Genomic DNA, 25,932 nt, shown 5'->3' on the forward strand with positions numbered 1-25,932 from the left:
TGACCCTCAACCCTACTGTACCTAATAACCTTGCTCTTATTCACATTTACTCTTAACTTTCTTCTTTCACACACTTTACCAAACTCAGTCACCAGCTTCTGCAGTTTCTCACATGAATCAGCCACCAGCGTTGTATCATCAGCGAACATCAACTGACTCACTTCCCAAGCTCTCTCATTCCCAACAGACTGCATACTTGCCTCTCTTTCCAAAACTCTTGCATTCACCTCCCTAACAACCCCATCCATAATCAGATTAAACAACCATGGAGACATCACACACCCCTGCCGCAAACCTACATTCACTGAGAACCAATATATATATATATATATATATATATATGTTATTTATTTATACTTGATCGCTGTTTCTTGCGTCTGCGAGGTAGTGCCAGGAAACAAATGAATTACAGCCCATCCACTCATTATTTATTATTTATTATACTTTGTCGCTGTCTCCCGCGTTAGTGAGATAGCGCAAGGAAACAGACGAAAGAATGGCCCAACCCACCCACATACACATCCACACACGCACATATACATACCTATGCATCTCAACGTACATATATATACACACACAGACATATACATATATACACATGTACATAATTCATACTGTCTGCCCTTATTCATTCCCGTCGCCACCCCACCACACGAAATGACAACCCCCTCCTCCCGCATGTGCGCGAGGTAGTGCTAGGAAAGGACAACAAGGGCCACATACACGCACATATACATTTTATGTATCATATTTATTTTGCGTAATCCCTGTTTCCCACATCAGCAGCGTAGCAACAGGAAACAGACGGAGAATGGCCCATCCACTTTTTTTTCCCCCCCCAAAGGAAGGAACAGAGAAGGGGGCTGGGTGGGGATATTCCCTCTGAGGCCCAGTCCTCTGTTCTTAATGCTACCTCGCTGAGGCGGGAAATGGCGAATAGTATGTAAGAAAGAAATATATATACATATCAACATATACATACAGACATACATATACACACATGTACACATTCATACTTGCTTGCCTTCATCCATTCCTGTTGCTACCCGCCCCACAGGAAACAGCATCACTTGCCCCTGCTTCAGTGAGGGAGCGCCAAGAAAGACACACAAAAAATGCCAACTCATATACACACACACACACACACACAATATATATATATATATATATATATATATATATATATATATATATATATATATATATATATATATATATATACACACACACATAAGTGCCCAAACACGCACATGTACTTATCAATGTATATACATATATATACACATTTGCATACTCATATTTGCTTGCCTTCATCCATTCCCTATGCCACCCTGTCCCAAGGAAATATCATCGCTGCCCCCTGCTTCAGCGAGGTAGCCCCAGGAAAACGGATAAAAAGGGCCACATTCGTTCACTTTCAGTCTCTAACTGTCATGTATAATGCACCAAAACCACAGCTCCCTATCCACATCCAGGCCCCACAGACCTTTCCATTGTTTACCACAGATGTTTCACATTCCTTGGGGATAGGGGTAAAAGAATACTTCCCACATATTCCTCTATATTGTAGAAGGTGATAAAAGGGGTTGGAGCTGGGTCTGGAAATCATCCTTTCCTGTTATATTTTTCCAAATGAAGGAACAGAGAAGGGGGGGCCAAGCGAACATATTTTCCTCTAAGGTTCATTCATCTGTCTTGACACTGACTAGCTTATGCAGGAAATGGCAAATATTTATGCAGATAGAGAAAGAGAGAATGTTCCATGTTAATTTGGGTCTTTGACAAAGGCTTTTAAAGTCACTGTGGCTGTTTAAAAGCTATTTTTGGATGGATTGGTGAGAAAGGTAATTGCAAACGTTGTGGAAAGAGGAGTGGGTTAGCGGTCTGTGGGGATGGGGGTTGGGGGCTTCAGGCCTTGGAGGAGAGTCATAACTTTTTCCTGTAAACACCTTTTGGTGACAGATAAGGAATTTCAGAAACTGGTGGTTTGAGTTTTGGAGAGTATTTGAAAGCAGAAAGTTTGGAGTTAATGTATATAAAAGTAGGGTTAGAAAATGTTGAGAGCTGAAAGTCAGAAGTTATTGTGTATAAAAGTAGAGTTATAGGAGAGTGTTTGGGAGTTTATATGAATAAATATAGGGTTATTGCATTTAGCAGGGGAGAAAGACAGGTTGATTGGAGTGTGAGTTTGAATGAGAGAATGTGGAGGAAGTGTAGGGCTTTAGCTCCATGGTAGTGAACATGGCAGTGGATAGAACCATGGGAGCTGAAATATGTTCAGGGGGTGAATGATGGGGCTGAGATCCTGTGTGCACTGATAGTGTGTAGAAAGGACAACACTGATCTGAAGGCAAAGGTGGGGTATGTTTGATATGTAGTCCTAACAGTGTTGTATGGATAAGGCATGGGCCTTAGATGAATAAGAAAGTACTAAAGAGGATGACTATGTTGGAAATCTTAAAAGTGCAGAAGAGGATGGATTTGTTGAAAATGAAAAGCTTGAAAATAGAATGCGGTATGAAGAGAAGAGTTGATGGGTCAGAGATGTTTTAATAAGAAGTTTGTTCAAGAGAGCTGAAGAGGGTACTTTGAAATTGTTTGGATATATAGAGAGGATGAATAGGGAGAGGCTGACGAGAAGGTATATGTGTTAGAAGTGGAGGGGACATTGGGGTAGGGGAGACAGAAATGGAGATGGAAAGTTGTGGTAGAAGATGCTCTTTGAGTGTTCTGGGTCTGAATTTACTGATTTTTAAACTACATGGCATGCAGGGGATGACATGCTGTCATTGGGCTGAACTAGGTTAATGAAGAAGCCAGGAGAAACTAAAGGAAGGTCTATGGGTTTTGGCTCTGGTTTCGATGCACAGGACCTGATAGCTAGTGAATGAATGTGGCCAGTCATCATTTGTTCCAAATGTTTCCTTGCGAACGAGTCTATAACAAGAAAGTGTTATTGTTGTTATTATTATTGTTATTATTATTATTATTATTATTATTATTATTATTATTATTATTATTATTATTATCATTTATGCCATAAAAAAGACAAATATTTGTAAGTTGGTGGCATTTACCTTCTTGCTTTGACTATGTCAGCCATATATGCCTCCCTTTAACTAAACCATGATTTCTTTACATCTTTCTTGATCAGCTTCTGAAGCTTGCGATTGTGGTCATTAGTAACTCTGATATTGCACCTGGTGAAGAACTGTTTACTCTTGCCATCATCCAGTTGATTTGGGTGTGTAAATATATCAGGTTACCCTTTTCACTTCTCTTTTTCAAGGTTCTCAACCGTGGAGGCATCAACTTTCGTTGTAGATCGGTTCTATTAATTCATGGTTGCTCTTTTCTGGGCACACAGACATTAAAGGATGTAGAGGGAAGAGTTTTAGACGATGACTTATGAATAGATGAGGAAGTGAATGAAATTTTTTTTAATAAGATCATAGAAATCAATGAGATATTTAAAAAAGATGTTAACAGAATACTATAGGATCTTAATTCTTACAAGCTCATGGTCCTGGTGAAATTTCACCATATGCGTTGAAAATGTGTTTGGATACACTTAACAAACCTCATCAAATACTGTTTTAAGATATCACCGGAGAAAAGCAAAGCACCAGGGTACTGGAAAAGATAAACACCATACTGATAAGAGGTGATGAACTGCAGACTAGTCTCTTTGGTGAATGTGGTCATAAAAGAGAATCAGAAAGTGAAAGGATGACTTCCTGCAGGAGAGATTCTTACCAAAGTAAGTGAACATGATTGCAGGGAAAGGAGGTCATGTGTTATGTATGCACCTCATGATTTCTCCAAGAGAGAAGGCTGCATGGATTGCTTGTACTCCCATAGGGCATATGATACTATTGCATGGGAGGCTTATTAAAAGCTAGATCAACAGGGAGACTTCTTCAGTGGGAAGACGGTTATTTCATCAGCTAACAAAGAAAGGATGCATATCAGAGGAGCCTCCTCCAAATGGGTAAGGTCTCCCATGGAGAAAGGTTTGAAATGCAAGGAGTGTTGCGTCAACTTACAAGGGGATCCAGACTGTGTGTAAAGTTGGTGTTATACATGATTGATGAAATTCAATCCAAGTAAATATGAAATAATGAGGATGAGACAGAGTGAAAGAAGGCCTCAAAATGAATATGATCTGACAGGAAATAAACAGCAGGAGTGTGTTTGAGGGATGAGTGTTGACATTGTTCCTAGATTGTCACGAGAGCCCCACAGTATGTGTGTGTTTGTGTATACACACAGGAGTAAAGACCTGGTACATATATACAAAGTTAAGAATCAGGTACACCTGAATTAAATTTTTTCCCTGTGACACAAATAATCACACAAACACACCTTTATGATCTTACAGAGGTTGTGTCAGGAACATTTGAACAGCAGCCATATTTCCTCGCATCCATTTTGTAGCTTTCTTGTATAATGCCTTGAAACGAGACTTCCCACAATACACTGCCAAGCCTCTCAGACTGTTCCACATTTGATCCTGATTGCATCATCCCTCTTCTTCCTGATTGACATCATGTTGCTTCCTACATATCGCATCAATCCACTTCATTCAATCCTAGGCATGCCCCTCTCCATCCTTCATAATCAAGTCTCCAGTGACCCAATGGTCCCCTTTTATTCTATCTCCTTGGTCTTCCCTCCTGTTAACCATCATTCTGACATATAGATGCTCATAGTTAGTCCCCTCTTGGTGATCCTTTCATTATGACCAAACCATATTATCCTATTCTGGTCAGCTTTCAGTCATTATGCTTTGAATAGGACATCCATCTCTTGCATTCTTTCTTTACAGCACCATCCATCTCTTACAATATATTGCCCATAGACTTTTTATTTCCCACTTGTACATCATCTTTCATTCTCTTGCCTTTAGGACCCAAGACTCGTCTATATGTTTTCCCATTATGGTTTGAGTGGGCATTACATGATTATTATTATTACATGTATTATTATTATTATTATTATTATTATTTTATTATTATTATTATTATCTATGCTTGCAGTCTTGAGTTTTATTCCAGTCTCCTGTCAAATTATTTTTCTCGTTGAAATTGACAGTACAACAAATTCACATGAAAAACGAAGTGGAAATTTTCAGTAGAACTTAAAGTACCGCAGTCTTGTGTAGAACCCGAGTCTTCGTTGAAGTGTTGGAAGTTTGAGGAAGAGTTGCACAAGGCATGAGACACTGTCTTACAAGAGCGTTTCTTCATTGCAGGCAGTGATGTGTCTGGCCTGTCCCGTCTGTGGTAAATCCTTTGGTGGTCGCAACCGAAAACAGAACCTGGGATTCCATATGATGATCCACACTGGGGAAAAGCGTCACCAGTGTCCGTATTGCCCTCACAAATCCACACTCAAATACAATCTTATCAAACATATTCGAAACATACACAGTGATATTTATTCTCAAACTCAAAACTCTCAGTATCAGGGTTTAAAGAGAAATATGTGGGAATAAGGAGTTAAAGGTGAATCAATATGGGCATTACTGATGTACTTTATAGCTAAAACTTTATATTATATGAAGTGTATGCAGTGTCAGTTTCACATAGAACAAGGTTGAATTATTAGATTTTTCGTGGAGTGGATGGCTTTTTTTACTTTTTTTTTTGCGATTTTGACTTGTTCATCATAGATTATAAGTTTAGGAAAACTTGGGGAAGAATTTGACCAAAAAGAATTCATAAAAACTTGAAGGAATAATGGCTCTATATATTGTTCAGTACACTTTTCTTATTTTTTGGGACACCTGATTTTTCTTTAGTAGAAAACTAAAGTTGAAGATGACGGTATAGTTGATATGGTGATAATGAAGCTGTAGATTTGGAGGTTGTGACTATGGTGTTGTGTTGCAGGGCGTTGGCCCTCGGGCCCTGATGTGTCCCTTCTGCAACAAGGTGTTTGCGGGGCGCAACCAACACCAGCGACTGCGGTATCACACACTTACCCACACCGGCGAGAAGCCCCATGCCTGCCCGTTCTGCCCTCACCGAGCGAGACTCAAGTTCAACCTACGCAAGCACATCCGCGCTCTCCACAAGGACCAGCTGCCCACCAGCTGAGTTTTGACACCTTGTGGTCCTGCCACATAGGCAGTTTTGCCAATTGGAATAGTTCAGAGACTTGTGCTCATCGGAGGTTCTACACACCGGTTTATGTAACGTAATTTCAACCATGTCAACAAGATACATTAAACACATGGAGACTCTGGAATGATGAGAGCTTGATGGCACTTCAGACTGAGCGATGTTTGGGAAGTAATTAAGTAAATTGGATCATGTGACTTTTTTATACAGTGGTGAATTTTTGGCTTTTCCTTTAAACAGTGACTTTTAATATGAAGAAAAATTTCACATACTTGCTGTATACTTCTACATATATTCCTGTATTCATTAGTTTCCGTTGTTACCATACCAAGCAATGGTTACATTGTAGTTAGTTTGCTTATCCTTGATTTAGTAATCTACCTTGTCCTTTATCTTGCCTTCCTTTCCAGCTTTTCCTTTATTTATGTATATAACTTTATCCTGCCTCATACTTTTCTGTCACCCTGTCAGCCTTAGCCATCATCTCCCATCCTGTGTGGTGGCAGCGCAGGAGTGATAGCCGCTCCCCTCTCTGTTGCAGGCGGTGGCGCCCGTGGTGTGTCCCGTCTGTGGCAAGAGCGTGAGTGGAATTAATGGCAAGCAAAAGCTCAGGTACCACATGCTGACCCACACTGGTGAGAGGCTTTTCCAATGTCCACACTGCCCACATCGTGCCAGCCTCAAGTTCAACTTGAATCGACACATAAGAACTGTGCATAAAGATCGCAACATGCCAAGTGCCCAGACATCCCATTTGGAGAACATGAATCTTGCGAACATACAGAGATCAAAGATGGAAACTTGGAATCAGTGACTTGGGGATTTGTACTGAAGTAAATGAACAAGTGGGGAAAGACGATAATTTCAAGACAGCTCATAAGATTTTGTATCATAGGTATCGTGCTTTATATGATCAACAAACTTCTTGTTGAATCCTGATCCTTGAGGTTTTGTGTTTTCCTCTCTCCACGGTGCACAGGTCGATCATCACCAGAGGCATAGTAGTTGGAGTTTCATGTCCAAGATTCAGTGGTAGTGGACTTCAGATACTGTCATTCTTTACAGGGCGGGGTTTGCAGCGGGAAGAGTGGTGGGGGTGAACCTGAGGCCCTAACCTGCTCAGAGTGTGGCAAGCTCATCAGGGGTCGCAACCGTCGACAGCGTCTGCAGTATCACCTTTCTACTCATTCAGGAGAGCGCCCCCACCACTGCCCCTTCTGTCCTTACTGTGCGCACCACAAGTTTACTTTGGACCGCCATATTCGCACTGTGCACAGGGACCACTTCCTTCCTAGAGACCCCCTTTCCACTCCCAGCTTAGCACAAACATTGCCATCTTCCCACATCCCAGAAGCTATTCCTGTAGTGGGCACTTCTGTACCTATCCCAGGATTTTCTTGTGTGGTGGAAGACACAAGGGAAACTAATAATCAGAGTTGAGACAAACAGTTTGCCAGTGCTAGTTGTTGATTAGCACATAACACAAGAACCACAAAATATTGGGATTCTAAGTTGATGTATGGAGTTGCAGTGGTTTTTGTAATGTTTTGTCTTAAGCTGTGTGCATGTGCTGGAATGGTTGGTATCTCCATTCCAGAACTCGTTGGCAGTGATGGGTGTGCCTTCTGATGAGCGTCTCCTGGTGTGCGAAGTGTGTGGGAAGGAGTTCCGTGGTAGAAACCTACGTCAGCGGCGAGAGAGCCATCTTCTGACTCATACTGGCCTTCGCCCCCATATCTGCCCACATTGTCCACATCGCACTGCCCTCAGGTCTAACCTTATCAAGCACATCAGGGCTATACATAGAGTTCCCCCAACCCACACCACTGCTACATGAAGCTGCTTAGTTTTGCATATGGAATTGCCATCTTTGACTTGCTTTTAACTAAACAGTGCAGGATTACTACTACTACTACTACTGCTATTATTGCTGTCTAGTTGTTGTAAATCCCTCAGTGCATTTAGGTTTTATTAATATAAATTTGATAAAAATGCTTATTGAATAATTGCCTCAAGTTAGATTTTCCCCTTGTGGTCTTTTGTTAAGAAAATTGCTAAATATGCATGTATTACTGTTCATAGTTGTAGTTGTATATTAAATAGTTTTTGTGAAGGTAATTTTAAATCTGTTTGATAGTATTCCATTGTGCTTTAGTAAGATGACTTGAGGAATAGCCGTACTAAGTCCTGATTTTTTCCTTTTGTGTATATTGCAAGAGGTTGGAATATCTTAGATGACTGATTTAAGATTTTGTTTTACAGTATTTAATGAAAGGCTTTATTGATTTTTTTATTTTTCTAAGCTCTTTTTTTGAGAACAAATCTGTATAAAGTACTGTGTAGTTTGAGTTGTTAATAAAAATGTATATTTCATGAAAAGGAAAATTTTATTTTTAGAACCTTTTTATGCACTCAGAAGATATTTGTTATGATGCACTAAACTGTACTGATATTATAGAATTATTATTCGTTTGATCATAAAAGCCTTGAATGAAGGACTAGAGCAGATACGAGAAAATTGCTTAGTTAAGGGAAAGAATGACGTTTAGAGCGGCAGCCACTGAGTGCGTGGTCTTGTTGCAGGGGCTGGTTGGCAGCGTTGTGGGTGAGGAGATGCGGGAGTACCTCACTTGCCCAGTCTGTGGCCGCTGCATCACTGGGAAGAATTGTCGTCAGAACCTGCGCCACCACCTCCTCATTCACACTGGCGAGAAACCTTATCTTTGCCCACATTGCCCACATAGGGCAAATTATAAGCCCAATCTTCTAAAGCACATACGTTCAGTCCATGGACCCGTGCTTGTTCCCCCTATGGGTACAACTTCTCTTTCTTCTTCTCGGGAAGGGATTGGATCAACTGACCAGTCCACTGTGTCTTCCCATGTTTCTTCAAGGCAGTAGAACTTGGATTGAAGAAAGTCTAGGATATGAACAGTGTTTTATGGTTTGATGTGAAAGCTTTCTTGTATTTCATGTACATAATGTACTTGTTGCAAGTTACAGAGTTGAACTGAGGCATATTTGCTGCATTGAGGTGTGTGAAAGTCAGGACATGATTATATCAGGATGCTAACAAGAATACCAAGTAACTGTGACACCACAGAAATAATTGATAATGTGTGTGCATCAAACTATAACCTTTCCTTCAGCAGATGTTGGGCCAGTTTTCAATTCAATTTCATGTACCTCTGTGGGCTTCAGACTTGTTAGTGCTAGTGTTTGCACTGTGAATTCTGGCTTTGTCATAAAGGATTTGGCATGCCTGAGATATCTGCATTGGCTCTTGAGGTGTACCTCAGACAGAAAAATCTTGAACTGTGAAAAGGAAAGTTTTTGTGGTTCCTGAAGCATACTTCTAGTTGGAACATTGTCAGAGGGACTGTGTTTATTCTGTTTGTGATGGGAGGACAGACAGCCTTCACTTGTATTTTTTTTTTTATTAAGCTGTATGGGGTTGTTTGGAAAGCTTAGGGTGTGTGTGTTTGCTTTGCAGAGTGGGTGTGAGGAGAAAGTTGTGCAGTGCGGCGTGTGTGGCAAGGTGTTCTCTGGCCGATCCCGTAAACACAACCTGAAGCAGCACACTCTGACTCACACTGGGGAACGACCGCATATCTGCCCACATTGTCCATATCGCAGCAGCCATCGACCCACTCTGAGACGGCACGTCCTCACTGTCCATGCAAACCTAGCCCACCACCATGCTCCACCGCAGCCCAACCCACCTGCATTTTCTTACACCAGATGAAGAGTGTACATTTGATTATTTACCTGGTTGTAATTATCTGATTTCTTTGGAAAAATTCACATTGCGGGAAGTAACTGAAGAATGCAAGCAATTGTGTGTGAAGAGAGGCTGATTGATAATGTTTTGAGTATACCACTCATAATTAAAAGAATATTGAACTGAAGGAAAATTTATTCATTTTAAGGGACAGTTATTTTATTGGAGTTGGGATGAGCAAGGGCCAGGCTTTGTAACGGTAATCTTTATCATCATGATCATCATCCTCAACAACAAAAACAATAGCTTTTGCTGTGAATATGTGGGATAGATTATTTGATGGGGTTAATTCAAGTGTGCTGAATTATTGTTGAGGGAATGGGATGGTATAAGAAATCTGAGTATCCAGTTATGAAAGTATGGAATGGAAATTATACATGTTATCAGTTTAAAGTAAAAAAAATCTCTCTCTCTCTCTCTCTCTCTCTCTCTCTCCTCTCTCTCTCTCTCTCTCTCTGATTTAGTTTGAGATGTATATGGCTTCACTGTTTTCACCACAGCATGAGTTGGTGGGCAATGAATTTCAGTGACCTTGTGCGTGGTTGTGTATGTTACTACGTATATGTAAGTTGTTTTGAAATATGAATATACTTTTTTTTTCCTGCACGTGATTTATGCTGCAAATTTTTTATGTTGAATCCCCACCAAGCATTGCTTTTGTCAAACACTCATCCACTTAAGGCTCTTTTGACTCGTTCTCGTATTGACTTATCTTGCACCAAGACTTGGATTACACCTGCTCTACTTCTCATCTCGCATTTACATATTTTTGTTTCCTCTTAGTGTTTCTTTTTTCCAATGCCCCTAGATATATAATCATCACTGTAGTTGTCTTTTTTGGATGCTACATTGTGATTTTGACTTCATTCCTTGTTCTATACTCTCACCCCATCTTGTTCTGACTTAATATCATATTGTATGCTAAGGATAGAAATTACAACATATCTGTTTAGGTGGCTGGAGGCTGAAAGTAAGCTTTGTTTGAATATTGTATATTTTCACTATGAAGCTGTTATTAAAGCACCTGTGTCTGCATGAGAATGCAGTTATGTTATTTGGCAAAGAAGTATACTGGCAAGAATTCATTGTGTATCAGTCTTTTCCTCATTATATATTTGAATAACGGGTGTCTATGAAGATTTACATTTATGTTCATATTATTGCTGCTGGGTAAACTGGGAGGGCTGACGCGATGCCTTGTCTTTGCAGGCAGGTGTGGGCGTGAGAGGCAGTGGGGAGGCAGTATTATGCCCAGTATGTGGCAAGATTATCACCGGAAGGAACAAACGTCAGAACCTCCAGTACCACATGATCACACACACTACCCACAAACCTTTCCAGTGTCCCTATTGCCCGCACCGAGCTAATCGCAGTGATAATATGAAAATTCACATTCGATCTCGACATCTTAATCAAGCTCAAGCACAGTCTGGAACAGCAGATGCGTCAAATGCTCAAAGACTTATGCATGTGCCGTTATTATTAGCAGAATCAGTTGATACACAACTTCAAGGGCAGTCAGCCCAGTCCCCAATTAAGTCATTAGATGTTATGAATAGTGATAGTGGTCTCAAATAATAGTATTGACCTAAATTCCATACGGAACTCTACTAGTTTTTGAGAGTAGAAGGGTTTATGTTTCCTTTAGGTGCATATGTATACTTTTTTTCTACTGGAAATTTCGAATGCGTGTAAGCACTTATTTCAGGCCCCTGTTAGTAAAAAGAGTGCATGGTGTGGTGTGTTGTGGTGCTAAGAGGAGGGTGTTCTCTATTGCAGGGGGCGATAGCCAACGACGTGCCCCTGATGTGCTTCGTGTGCAACAAGGCATTCTCTGGCAGGAACAAGCGGCAGCACCTTTCCAACCATCTCAACACACATACGGGGGAGAAGCCTTTTTGCTGCCCCTTCTGCCCCCACAGAGCCAACCGCAAGGATAACCTGAAGATGCATATGAGATTAAAACACCTGGAAAACCTTCCAGGGAATTGGGTGGGGATTTGATCAGCCAATACCAAGAGTCATCAAGTTCTCATGGTCACATGTAAATGAAAGGCTGCAGATGTATAGCTTCCAGAGGCCTAATAGAATATCTAATCTGGAAGTTACTTTTTTTATTGATAACAGTTGCATGAAGAGGAACTTGATATCCTGAGGGGTGGCTGTGTTCTCTTTCCAGACCATGCGCCTGCCCCTGATGTGTCCTGTGTGCTGTAAGGTCTTCCATGGTAGAAATCGCCGCCAACATCTGAGCCATCACCTGAAGACACATACGGGGGAGAAGCCCCACTTGTGTCCCTTCTGCACACACAGAACGAGCCGCAGAGACCACTTGCGAGAACACATTAGAAGCATTCATGGATTGGACTTAGGCCTTAATGCTATGCAACAACAGCAGCAGAAATGAGAATTCAGTGTGTGCATTCACCTGCCATGAAAATATATCCAGTTATTTTAAGTATAGAAACAGCAGTGGAAAAGCAAACTGGATAGAAGACACTGCCATTGAGCGAAGATGTTTTATCTTTTCAGGGCAGGCAGGACTTCTCTGTGGGAGTGCCCATCGGCACAAGGGTCGCCTTAGTTTGCCCAGTGTGTCGCAAGTTGTTCAACGGACGTAACAAGAGGCAGCATCTGCACTACCACATGATGACTCACACTGGGGAGAAGCCTTTCCACTGCCCTCACTGCCCACACCGAGCTAACCGGTTGAGCAACCTCAAGATTCATATTAAAAGTAAACATGGAGTTATTAGTTAAATTGCGATAATTCACAAGTATTGAGAAGTTAATACATTTCTTATGATTATCAAAACTTAATTATAATCATCAAAACTGAAAATAGATAATCAAATCATGAATACTTACTTTTTTTATTGTAGTGATTTTCTTGGATAGTTCGTACATACTTTTCTGTTGGACTTTTTCCCCCCAGTTAAAACCATTTTTTTATGAAAATCTTTCACTAGAATTTGAATACAAAAGCATAGAAATTGCAAATGGGGTTACTGGGCCAAGTTTACTTTCTTCATTTAGAAGTATTTGTTCAGTATATGGACATGACCATGCTTATTGTAAAATGCCCTCCCTATGCTAATGAAGGTATAATCTTTACTTCTTTCTGATCTTAAGTTCTTAATTGACTATAATTTTGTGTCAATAAAGTAACAACAGATATTCATCTTTCAGTTAAAACCTTCTTATGAAAACTGACCATTGTTGTGAAGTCAGGTTAGGAATGTTAGTGATTAGTTCGTTGAAGTAGTGTTGTTATACAGGAAAATCATGCTATACATTTTAATCATCCAAAACTCTCAAGTATTAAAAAGTGGTGGTAGGGCTTTTATGTTAATCAGAATGAAAGTGAGAGTTAATGGGAAAGTCAGTGGGGGCAGTGAAGAGGATCAAAGAAAAAAGCTAATATGATGGAAGTGCTGCAGCAGTGCTGAGGTCATCCAAGAGCATCTGGATGACTTTTTTTTTTTTATGAACTTCTTAGAAGGTTGTACAAAATTTCGTACACCGCTGGATGCAGATAATCTCTGGTAATTAAAGTTTTGAAGAATCAGTAGCAATATAAAATGTTTAGAAAAATTCTGCCTGTTTGTGTGGTTATAAAAAGTGAATCTGGCATGATTTTTGTTGGGGAAAAAGTTTAAATTTGCCCCAGATAAGGGCAGGACATTGTAAGAAATATACATAAATCATGTGGACCTCATATCCTGTGGATAACTAATGTTAATACGGTTCTCAGACTTTTTCTCTTTCATTCTATATGAATGTATATCTTACATGAAGTGTACCAGTACTTAAATCTCAGTAACAGAACATCCATAAGTTGGTAGTATCCATCTGTCAGTCGTATTTCATTGACTTAATGCATGTATACATTGAATGAATCACACACACACACACACACACACACACACACACACACACACACACACACACACACACACACACACACACACACTGCATTTTTAGGTAATCAGTTTTATAAAACTGTTGTCCCCAGCTTGAACCACCCAGGCTGACAAAGGTCAGGAATGCCCAATCCTCGGACAGAATTCTCACTATGGAATGTAATAGAGCACATATTAACAGTTGATTATGTTGAGCCCTTCCTAATTTTAATAAAATTTTTATGATCACAGTAAAGCTTTTACTCTTTAAACGATCCGTTGTATTGTAGAGAAATGTGATATTATTGGTTGGTAATTATGCTGCTTCCACAAGTATGAGTAAAGGTCTCAAGTGATAAGGTTCATGCTAGAGACAAACAGTTAAAAGAGAATTTGGCCATTGATTAACTAAGGAAAACTTATGAACACTGTCTTAGAGTTTCACTGGTGAATATTGAGTGTTTGAGATATTTAAGGACATTCATTCGTGATGCAAGCATTTTATGCATCAATGAAATAGTAATATTATTTTTATACACATTCACAGAAGGTTACTGACCACATTCAAATGCAGCCCCATTCTTTTTGTTACTTCCATTTTGAAATTAGTACATACAGCATGCATACCAGTATACTGGGAGATTAAAAACACAGGAATACAAATTGGTGTGTAATGTAGTTCATCATTGGTGTGATTAGTTTTTATGGTAAAGGCATTGCTTATAGTAGTGCTTATATTAGTGGTCACATTAACATGCATCATCTTAGATGAATACAAATGGTTTGTGTGAATGTAAGCAACATGCACCCTTCCAAGTTGGTGAGATTGATGTATGTTTTTACCTGTAAATACATAAAGTTCGTGCTCTAACATATTATTGGTAAATATATATATCCCTGGGGATAGGGGAGAAAGAATACTTCCCACGTATTCCCTGCGTGTCATAGAAGGCGACTAAAAGGGGAGGGAGCGGGTGGCTGGAAATCCTCCCCTCTCGTTTTTTTTTTTTTTTATTTTCCAAAGGAAGGAATGGAGAGGGGGGGGCCAGGTAGGGATTTTCCCTCTGAGGCCCAGTCCTCTGTTCTTAACGCTACCTCGCAAATGCGGGAAATGGCGAAACGTATAAAGAAAAAAAAAAAAAATATATATATCCACCTGCACAAGTGAATGAAAGAAGCTGTGTGCCATTTGGGTATTTATCTAATTGTGAAGCATTGCAAATGATCATTTCCTTTGAAGTCTTGGAACTGTTGGTTTTTAATTTAATGGCATGACATTTGTTAGCAAGTATGAATACCCTGAAGGTCCTGGGTGTATTGAGGAGTCTCTAGAAGGAGAGACCACTGACTATGAGGGCAAAGATGAGTATGATTGACGGAATAGTTGTCACAACAGTGTGGTATGGGTTTAGAGTCTTGGGCCTTGAATGCAAAAGAATGTAAGAGGGTAGGTTTATCTGAAATGAAATGCCTCAGGATATTATGTGAAGTGTATCATGTATGGAATAACAGCATAAAAGATATGCGTGATAGTAAACAGAGTATGATTGCATGAGTGAACTTGAATTTTCTGATATGGTTTGGTCATATGGAGAGGATAAACAAAAAGAGACAGGCTAAGAGGATACATATACCAGAAGTGGAAGGACCAAGGGGGAGAGGTAGCCCAAAAAGGAGATGGAAGAATATTGTGAAAAAGGATTTGAGTTATTTAGGCCAGAATATTCTGGATTGTTAGAGGCATGCATGGGATAAAGAAATTTTGAGTGATGTGGTGTACAAGGGATGACATGTTACCAATAGGCTAAACTAGGGTTGTGAAGTGGTTTGAGGAAAATAAGGAACAAATCTATTGGGACTTGGATGAGAAAGGGCGTATGAACAAGAGTGAGGTCCTTCCTCTGTTCATGACACAACCATCCTGATGTGAGAGACAACGAACAAATATAGAATACGAGTGAATTGGAACAATCTGGTTTACTGCAGTCTACATGCTGTCAGTGCACTAAATAAGGGCATGTGAAACAGCTAGGGTAAACCATGGAGAGGTCTGAATGTGGATAGGGAGCTGTGGTTTTGATGCATTACACATGACTGATAAAGTATTGATGAGAGTGGATGTGGCTTTTCCTCCTCTGTTTTCTGGCACTATCTTGCTGAAGGAAAGGGTAGTAATCAGGTGTGGAGAAAATGTGTATGTTATAATTTTTTCTTTTATGCATTTATGCTGTTTCCTTTGGGGGTGGGATGCATCGGGAATGGATGATGGGGAAGAAGTATAAGTATGTATATGTGTATGCATGTTTGAATTTGTATGTATATGTATGTGTATGTGCATATATTTATATATGATAGTGTGTGAGTGGCTATACCTATCTTCATCTGTTTCCTGGCACGAACTCAATAATGTGGGAAATGGTGATCAAGTTTGAATATTATATATATATATTATATATATATATATATATAATTATATATATATATATAATATATATATATATATATATATCCCTGGGGATAGGGGAGAAAGAATACTTCCCACGTATTCCCTGCGTGTCGTAGAAGGTGACTAAAAGGGGAGGGAGCGGGTGGCTGGAAATCCTCCCCTTTCTTGTTTTTTTTTTTTTTTTTGATTTTCCAAAAGAAGTAACAGAGAAGGGGGTCAGGTGAGGATATTCCCTCTAAGGCCCAGTTCTCTCTTATATATATATATATATAATATATATATATATATATATATATATATATATATATATGGGTATGTTTGAAGGAATAGTGGTTCCAACAATGTTGTATGGTTGCGAGGCGTGGGCTATGGATAGAGTTGTGCGCAGGAGGATGGATGTGCTGGAAATGAGATGTTTGAGGACAATGTGTGGTGTGAGGTGGTTTGATAGAGTAAGTAACGTAAGGGTAAGAGAAATGTGTGGAAATAAAAAGAGCGTGGTTGAGAGAGCAGAAGAGGGTGTTTTGAAATGGTTTGGGCACATGGAGAGAATGAGTGAGGAAAGATTGACCAAGAGGATATATTTGTCAGAGGTGGAGGGAACGAGGAGAAGTGGGAGACCAAATTGGAGGTGGAAAGATGGAGTGAAAAAGATTTTGTGTGATCGGGGCCTGAACATGCAGGAGGGTGAAAGGAAGGCAAGGAATAGAGTGAATTGGATCGATGTGGTATACCGGGGTTGATGTGCCGTCAGTGGATTGAATCAGGGCATGTGAAGCGTCTGGGGTAAACCATGGAAAGCTGTGTAGGTATGTATATTTTCATGTGTGGACGTATGTATATACATGTGTATGGGGGTGGGTTGGGCCATTTCTTTCGTCTGTTTCCTTGCGCTACCTCGCAAACGCGGGAGACAGCGACAAAGCAAAATATATATATATATATATATATCCCTGGGGATAGGGGAGAAAGAATACTTCCCACGTATTCCCTGCGTGTCGTAGAAGGCGACTAAAAGGGGAGGGAGCGGGGGGCTGGAAATCTTCCCCTCTCGTGTTGTTTTTTTTTTTTTTTTTTTTTTTTTTTTTTTTTTTTTTTTTCCAAAACAAGGAACAGAGAAGGGGGCCAGGTGAGGATATTCCCTCCAAGGCCCAGTCCTCTGTTCTTAACGCTACCTCGCTAATGCGGGAAATGGCGAATAGTTTGAAAGAAAGAAAGAAAGAATATATATATATATATATATATATATATATATATATATATATATATATATATATATATATATATATATATTTGTATGTAAAAATGTAGTTTTCAACAGGAAATAATTGATATGTTCACATGACTGAATTGCATATGTTTATTATGCATTCAGTAGAAAGAAATTATATCGAGTGATGTTTTCTCATTTGTCATGAGAAGTGTCTGTTATATGAGTTTCTTATTATCGCTGAAACCAAATAAATATACGTGTGTGAATTTTATTCCTTTAACATGAGCATTGGTGAAACCAGCTCCCTTTTTTCCTCAAACTTGGTATTGACTGAAAATCCTGCAGTGAAGCTAATGACAAGAAATTAATCATTTAGATTACTTTGTATATGATTTTAACAAGTTAACTGAATTCCTTAAGAATTTGATGATACTGTGTTTTTTAAATGAACTGCTAAAGAATGTGATGATACTATATTTTTTTGTGGAGTTGGTCAAATAATTGTTTAGGTGATTTTGAATTGAATTATTTGATGTAACATATGTATGGTAGGTCAGTTAGATGACATTATACTCTTCTGCATCTATAATTTTTCCAGCTTTGTACTTGTCATCTCATGCCCTTAGCTGCATCAAAGGCCTTTTAATATGACTAGTTCTAAGGTCATGCTTCTGGAGGTTGCATTAACATCTGATGGCACTGCATAGTATTTGTATGTATATGGATTAGCACATGGAAGCAAAGAGAGAGGAAAATCTGATGTGAAAGTAGGAGTTTTAGTTAGACAGCTCCAGGTATGTAACTGAACCAGTGTAAGTACTAGTGAAATATTGGATCAAATATTGGTACAGTACTGCCCAGAATGATGAAATGGTTGATGAGGAAAAAGAATAGAAAAGTTCATTCAAAACCAGATAAAGTCTCACAAGGATGATTGACTGAATGAATTTTAATGGAAACTTGCGTGTGTCAAGACAGCAACTTGCCATCGTCATTTTAAAGCACAACTGCTGCCTTTAGTTTTCATACTCTTTACCGTATCACTTAACCTTCTGCATCTTGTTATATGGTAATGATGTATCATGGAGTGGACTGTAATTAGAATATTAGAAGGCCAAATCAGAGTCAGTGCATGATATGGAAATTTTTTTAAGGTTATATTCTGTGAATAAAACTTTTTAGGAAGACAAGATTAATTGTAGCTTTTTTCTTATTACAATGATCTTGTAACAAATCTAAGAAATACATTTTTATACATATAATTTTTTCATATACCTTATTGCCTTTCCTACCCTAGTGAAGTATCCTATCGCACAGTTGAACAGTGATCCCATTTGCATACATTCACTCTTGCTATCATGGTAATGCCATATAACTAATCAATTCTGTTCATTTTATGCCATCGCTCCTTGTGCCCTTTGAAATATGCTTACCCTGATATCCAAAACCACTTTCCACTCCTACGTCACATCTCCATCACACATCTTCCCCTTTCACCCTCTGCTTCTGATACAGATCCTTATACTTCACCTCTCAATATTTCCAAACTGTTTTAGCACACTATTGTCAGCCCTGTCAATCTTAAATCACACTTCTCTGAACAGTCATTTCTTGCATGATCAGCCTACTTCTTGTTGCCGAGATGTACTTAGGCATGCTAAGAAACTTAAAAGGCAAAGTAGAATATCATGGGATATTTATGAAATATAACATATCATAGCAAGAGGGGAAGAAAAGCAAAGGATACAATCAGACGACAAAAAAAAACGAGTGATATGAATGTTCAATAATAGAGAATGGCTCATTCAGACAATTCATAATGGGAAGAAGTGTATATTGGTGTAAGTATTATATAATCCTCCAAAGAATTGCTGTGATCATGAACAAATGTACAATGATAAAAATCAAGGTATGTCACACAGAGCAATAAAAATCGAAAACTTTTTTTTTTATTTTTTTATTTTCTTATTTTGCTTTGTCGCTGTCTCCCACGTTAGTGAGGTAGCGCAATGAAACAGACGAAAGAATGGCCCAACCCACCCACATACACATGTATATACATACACGTCCACACACACAAATATACATACCTATACATCTCAACGTATACATACATATGCACACACAGATATATACATATATACACATGTACATAATTCATATTGTCTGCCTTTATTCATTCCCATTGCCACCCTGCCACACATGTAATAACAACCCCCTCCCCCCCTCATGTGTGCGAGGTAGCGCTAGGAAGACAACAAAGGCCCCATTCGTTCACACTCAGTCTCTAGCTTTTTATAGATGTTAAATTACGATGAGGGAAATATCATTTATTAAGGATAGACTAGGGAAATTTGGATTCTCATAGTGATAGGAAGTCATGGAAACTCAAGTTCTTAAAGTGTAAACTAGAAAATTTCGAACATGTCAGGGAAATCGCTGGGAAGGACTAGTGCACCATCGTTGCTAGATCTTATCTTCACACGTACTAGCATGGATATTGAGAATGTTATGTGGGATACACTTATGGAAAAGTGATCATGCAACACTCAGCTTTTGCTATGCAGTAGGTGTGGACATAAAAGAGCAGAGGTGAGAGAAAATGTAGAGGGGGAGTTATTATCATGGAAAATATATAAATCTCAAGAACTTCTATGTTAACATAGAGTGGGAGATGGAGTTTAGGAGCCAGGGCTTTGTGTTGAGAGTTTCTTTGAAATTTACAGTTAAAGAGTGGAAACATGGGTAACTCAAGCCTCAAATTCTGAGGGAATGTTAAGAAAGAGGAAAGAATGGTTTAATGAATTATGGTAAAAAGCAAAGGAGCTTCAAGATATGCATTAACAAAGATATGGACAGTACTCCAGCCAACTGCCATGGGCAGAGTATAAGAGGGCAAGGAATGATCATTGCCAGATAAGAAAGGAAGAATGAAGCTGATCAGGCTAATGGATTCAAAGTGAAGAATTGTTGAGGATATAAGGATCTGCGAGTAACTTGAGTTCATTAGTGATTTCAGATTGGGAGTCACTTTATCCCAGAGACATCAAGATGGAATGGGGAGGAGGTTTTAGGAATCATTAAGATATGTAGAAAAGACATTAACAGAATAATAAAAGGTCTTGACCGATATGAGGCCTATAGATCTTTAGGAAAGTTCACCATATGTGTTGGTGTATGCAGATATGCTAGACAAATCACAAATTTGAGTTTACGACATCACTGGAAAGAGGCAACCAAGAACAGGCACTGAACTACAGTCTGGTCTCGTTAAGAAGTATGGTGTGCGAGGTTCTGGAAAAGATTATTAAAAAGCAAATGGATGAATTTCATCAAAGCAGAAGATGTCTTAGTGAGATGGTACAATTTTAAGGAAAGAAGGTCATGATCAGTGTAAATTACTTACCTGAAGGGATGGAATCCTACATATGTTTGCAGTTGATGCAAAGGTCAAGGATTGCATCAGCTTAAAGGAGCCGTAGACAGACTCCAAAGTTGGCCTAATACTTGTTTGATGAAATTCAGCCCAAACAAATGTAATGAAGTAATGAGGATGGGTGAGAGTAAAAGAAGGCCTCAATATGATTATTATCACACAGGAAATAATTTTCAGGATTGTGTGTGTGAAAGTGAGGGTGGTTGACATTATCACCAGAATCCACCATTATTGGAATAGACAAACTGTATGGTGGCAAATATCAGAAAAGCTGTCCAGTATATGGTTAAGGAAATAATTAGCAAGCTGTTTATATCCACCTTAAGCCCAAGACTAGAATATCCCCAGGTTTGGTCACTGCTGTGAAAGAAGCACAAAAAGCTGATGAAGAGCCAGAGGAGGGCAACAGAGATGGTTCCAGAAATGAGAGAGCTAAGTTAAAGGCTAGAGACCTTGCATTTTTTGTCTACTTTATAATAAAGAGGAAAGGCAGAGAGTAGACCTGATCTCAAACTTTGTGGGGAAAAAACATTGATGACCCAGACTGAACTGTTCTTTGAGAGCAATAGAGATAGAGCTGCCAGGCAACAGAATGTGAAATTAAGCAAGACTTGATAAATAAAAAGGTGTAAAAAAAAGTACTTTTTGTAGTTCATGAACAGTGGATGAATGGAATAGTATGACTGAAAACGTAGGTGTTGCAGACAGTATATATAGATTTAAGAAGGCATATACGTCTGTTTCCTTGCGCTACCTCGCAAACGCGGGAGACAGCGACACAGCAAAATAAATAAATAAATAAGAAGGCATGTGATAGTAGAGACTGTTCAAGACAAGGGGACCCACAAGTGTAAAACTCCCTTTCCCCACAGTATAGATAGGTAAATATTTAATTACTGCTTATCATTCATAGCCATTTCTTCAACATGTTCACATTTGCCTTTCTTTTGCACTCATGGCACAAGTGCTTCATCTAAACAATGCATGGGCATACTACATCTTCAGACTCCCATCTTTGTCCAAGCTGCACACACCCTAACTGTTATAACCTTCTCGAGTGCCTCTTTGTAGTCTGTTGCCAGAGCTGGGTCATCTCCAAATAATAAATGATTCACCTCCCATGCCCCTAGTAGCCAGCATACCAAAGACCAAGCCCATATTGTAAGACCCATGCATTTACCTCCTGTATCAGCTCGTGCATAAATGATGTAAATTACCATGGTGATATCTCTCAACCTCAGTGCAGCCACCTTCACTGTGAACCACTTACCCTAACCCTTTCCATCTCCAACCAGCCTGTTTTATACTTAATCCAGGTTCATAAATGCTACGTACAGTGCACTCTTTCTCTATGTATTTCTCTTGCAAATTCTTCAAAACAGATATTCTATACCACTTGACCACCAGACAACTGCACAGTGGATTTCAGAACTTTCAATTGACAGTGAGCAGAGATTTAGCAGTATGAACAGTTGGAGATTGTCAGTTATGGTATGCAATACCCTGCAAATTGTTCGTGTGCATTATAAAAGTGAAGGAAGATGGCAGTTTTCCAGTGAATGATTTTGGTACTTATTCTGTGTGCTCAGTGATTTTTTGCAACTCAAGTAAGTTTTATTGTATTCATCCGAAAATTTATTTATCCAAATATCTTTTTCACAAGTCAGGTTTAGCATAAGAAATGATGTAGTTTACCAAAGATATTACTGAAGTAGTGATTTCACACCCACGTTTCTTGTGGATTCACGATATAATACCTTGAGCATATTTGAAACACCCTTCTACTGTATTTATTCTTTTTATGACTTTGATAAGTTAGATTCATGGTCTAAATATCTTGGGTAATGAAGTGAGCAGTGTGAATGGAGTTAGCATTTTCATTCTTTAACACCAACAGGTGTACAACCTAATGGGTTTATCAACATTTACTGACTTGTATCCTCGTTTTCAGTATTCTTACCACAAATGCAAGGTTATGATCATCCTATGGGTAGGGATGTACATATGGTTGTCAAAAGCCTCCATAGGACAGTTCATTTCATTTACCCTTAAGAAGCATTTCGTTTATTGAGTAAAAGCAAAGCGATATTCATTACATCAAAATGTTAGGTAGAAATAGATATTAAGGCAGACAGAAAAGCAACACAAATGCTGTCTGATAGTAGTGGAGCAGTAACCCTCTTGTGGATATTTCAGAGCTTTATTTCAATTAAATGCAGTTTCTTTTTCTATTAGAATAGAATGTGTTCTTTAGAACAAAAATCTTGAATGTACAGAGAGAGAGAGAGAGAGAGAGAAGAAAAAAGTGATGGTTAAAATGGAGATGCAAGGATGATACGTTGTTGAAACAATAGGATTTGGATATATTCACTGAATGACACTAAGAATAGATTGGATCGGGACTATAGCAGTGGGATGGGTGATCAAAGGGATATATGCAGATCCTGTAAAAGATGGCTAGAGTTGAGTGAAGGTTGTTAATCCTTCAAACAAATGTAAAAGAACATGGGAATAATAGAAAAGAGTAACATGAGAAGTATACAATAGTGCATTTGTTACTATGTAGAAAGAATAACAAAGTAAGGCATCTGCCTAGGCTTGAGGTTGAGTACTCACAGGGACATTACTTCTGATGTGTCGCATACAATACAGTTTTCCTTTGGTAGTTGACAGTGAGTGTACTGTATACAGTCAGTGCTGCAAGAGAAATGACTCATGATTATGCTTAGTGAAAGTATTTGTTTTGAGTGAAGTTGAAAGCAGAATAGGGATGCATATCTCACTCAGTTTTGTGTGCAGATAAATAAATATGTATGAATCTGAAGCACAAACTAATGCTTTCTTGCCCACAGTATGTGTTAAGGTCATATTTGGCTTTTTCTTTTCATTAAGACCTTTATGTTTTAGTTTGTTTCCTGTTTTAGTTTTGTTTCCTATGTTTTATAAGTTCACATATATATATATATATAGCACTACTCCTGAAACAGGAGTTGTGGGAGTATGTGATAGAGTGTAAGAAAGTAAACTCTAGATAGAGTGTAAGAAAGTAAACTCTAGATTGATATAAGTAAAACTGAAAGTGGATGGAAAGAGATGGGTGATTATTGGTGACTATGCACCTGGGCATAAGAAGAAAGATCATGAGAAGCAAGTGTTTTGGGAGCAGCTGTAATGTGTAATGCACCAAAACCACAGCTCCCTTTCCACATTCAGGCCCCACAAAACTTTCCAAGGTATACCCCAGACCCCTGGTTCATTCCATTGACAGCACGTCGACTCTGGTATACCACATCGTTCCAATTCACTCATCCTTGCATGCCTTTCACCCTCCTGTATGTTCATACCCCGATCACTCAAAAACTTTTTCACTCCATCCTTCCACCTCCAATTTGGTCTCCCACTTCTCCTCATTCCCTTCACCTCTGACATGTATATCCTCTTTGTCAATCTTTCCTCACTCACTCTCATGTGACCAAACCATTTCAATACACCCTCTTCTGCTCTCTCAACCATACTCTTTTTATTACCACACATCTCTTACCCTTTCATTACTTACTCGATCAAACCACCTCACACCACATATTATCCTCAAACATTTAATTTCCAACATATCCATATATATATATATATATATATATATATATATATATATATATATATATATATATATTTTTACTGGAATGTATCACAATATTGTGCGTGATCAAGATATTCCTATGAGTCCATGGGGAAAATGAAACATGATAAGTTTCCAAGTGCACTTTTGTGTAATAATCACATCATCAGGGGAGACACAAGAGAGAAATGTAACAGTCAGTTGGTATACATCAAAGAGATGAAGCTAGGATGCCATTTGGTCTTGGACAATCACATGTTTACCGAATGGCATCCTAGCTTCGTTTCTTCAATGTATATCAACTGACTTATATTTCTCTCTTTTGTCTCCCCTGATGATGTGATTATTACACGAAAGTGCACTTGGGAACTTATTATGTTTCATTTTCCATGTGGACTCATAGAAATATATATATATATATTATATATATATATATATATATATATATATATATATATATATATATATATATTTTTTTTTTTTTTATTTTTTTTTTTTATATACTTTGTCGCTGTCTCCCGCGTTTGCGAGGTAGCGCAAGGAAACAGACGAAAGAAATGGCCCAACCCCCCCCCCCCATACACATGTACATACACACGTCCACACACGCAAATATACATACCTACACAGCTTTCCATGGTTTACCCCAGACGCTTCACATGCCTTGATTCAATCCACTGACAGCACGTCAACCCCTGTATACCACATGGCTCCAATTCACTCTATTCCTTGCCCTCCTTTCACCCTCCTGCATGTTCAGGCCCCGATCACACAAAATCTTTTTCACTCCATCTTTCCACCTCCAATTTGGTCTCCCTCTTCTCCTCGTTCCCTCCACCTCCGACACATATATCCTCTTGGTCAATCTTTCCTCACTCATTCTCTCCATGTGCCCAAACCATTTCAAAACACCCTCTTCTGCTCTCTCAACCACGCTCTTTTTATTTCCACACATCTCTCTTACCCTTACGTTACTTACTCGATCAAACCACCTCACACCACACATTGTCCTCAAACATCTCATTTCCAGCACATCCATCCTCCTGCGCACATCTCTATCCATAGCCCACGCCTCGCAACCATACAACATTGTTGGAACCACTATTCCTTCAAACATACCCATTTTTGCTTTCCGAGATAATGTTCTCGACTTCCACACATTTTTCAAGGCTCCCAAAATTTTCGCCCCCTCCCCCACCCTATGATCCACTTCCGCTTCCATGGTTCCATCCGCTGACAGATCCACTCCCAGATATCTAAAACACTTCACTTCCTCCAGTTTTTCTCCATTCAAACTCACCTCCCAATTGACTTGACCCTCACCCCTACTGTACCTAATAACCTTGCTCTTATTCCCATTTACTCTTAACTTTCTTCTTCCACACACTTTACCAAACTCAGTCACCAGCTTCT

General features: G+C 39.1%; 1 protein-coding gene across 44 annotated transcripts in view; it reads left to right on the forward strand.

The window, feature by feature from the left end:
* The window catches only part of LOC139754722 (uncharacterized), a 258,484-nt gene that overhangs the window by 104,414 nt on the left and 128,138 nt on the right, over positions 1-25,932 (forward strand). For 4 of the 44 annotated variants that reach the window (XM_071672363.1, XM_071672369.1, XM_071672370.1 and 1 more), the window contains exon 5: positions 12,439-12,643. The exons of 29 other annotated variants lie outside the window; for them this stretch is intronic. In XM_071672363.1, coding sequence (XP_071528464.1) covers positions 12,439-12,643 — 205 coding nt within the window. 11 more of the 44 variants (XM_071672395.1, XM_071672409.1, XM_071672376.1 and 8 more) reach the window with 11 other exon arrangements.

The sequence above is a fragment of the Panulirus ornatus genome, chromosome 17 (genome assembly GCF_036320965.1).
Source record: "Panulirus ornatus isolate Po-2019 chromosome 17, ASM3632096v1, whole genome shotgun sequence".
In the NCBI taxonomy this organism is placed as follows: Eukaryota; Metazoa; Arthropoda; class Malacostraca; order Decapoda; family Palinuridae; genus Panulirus; species Panulirus ornatus.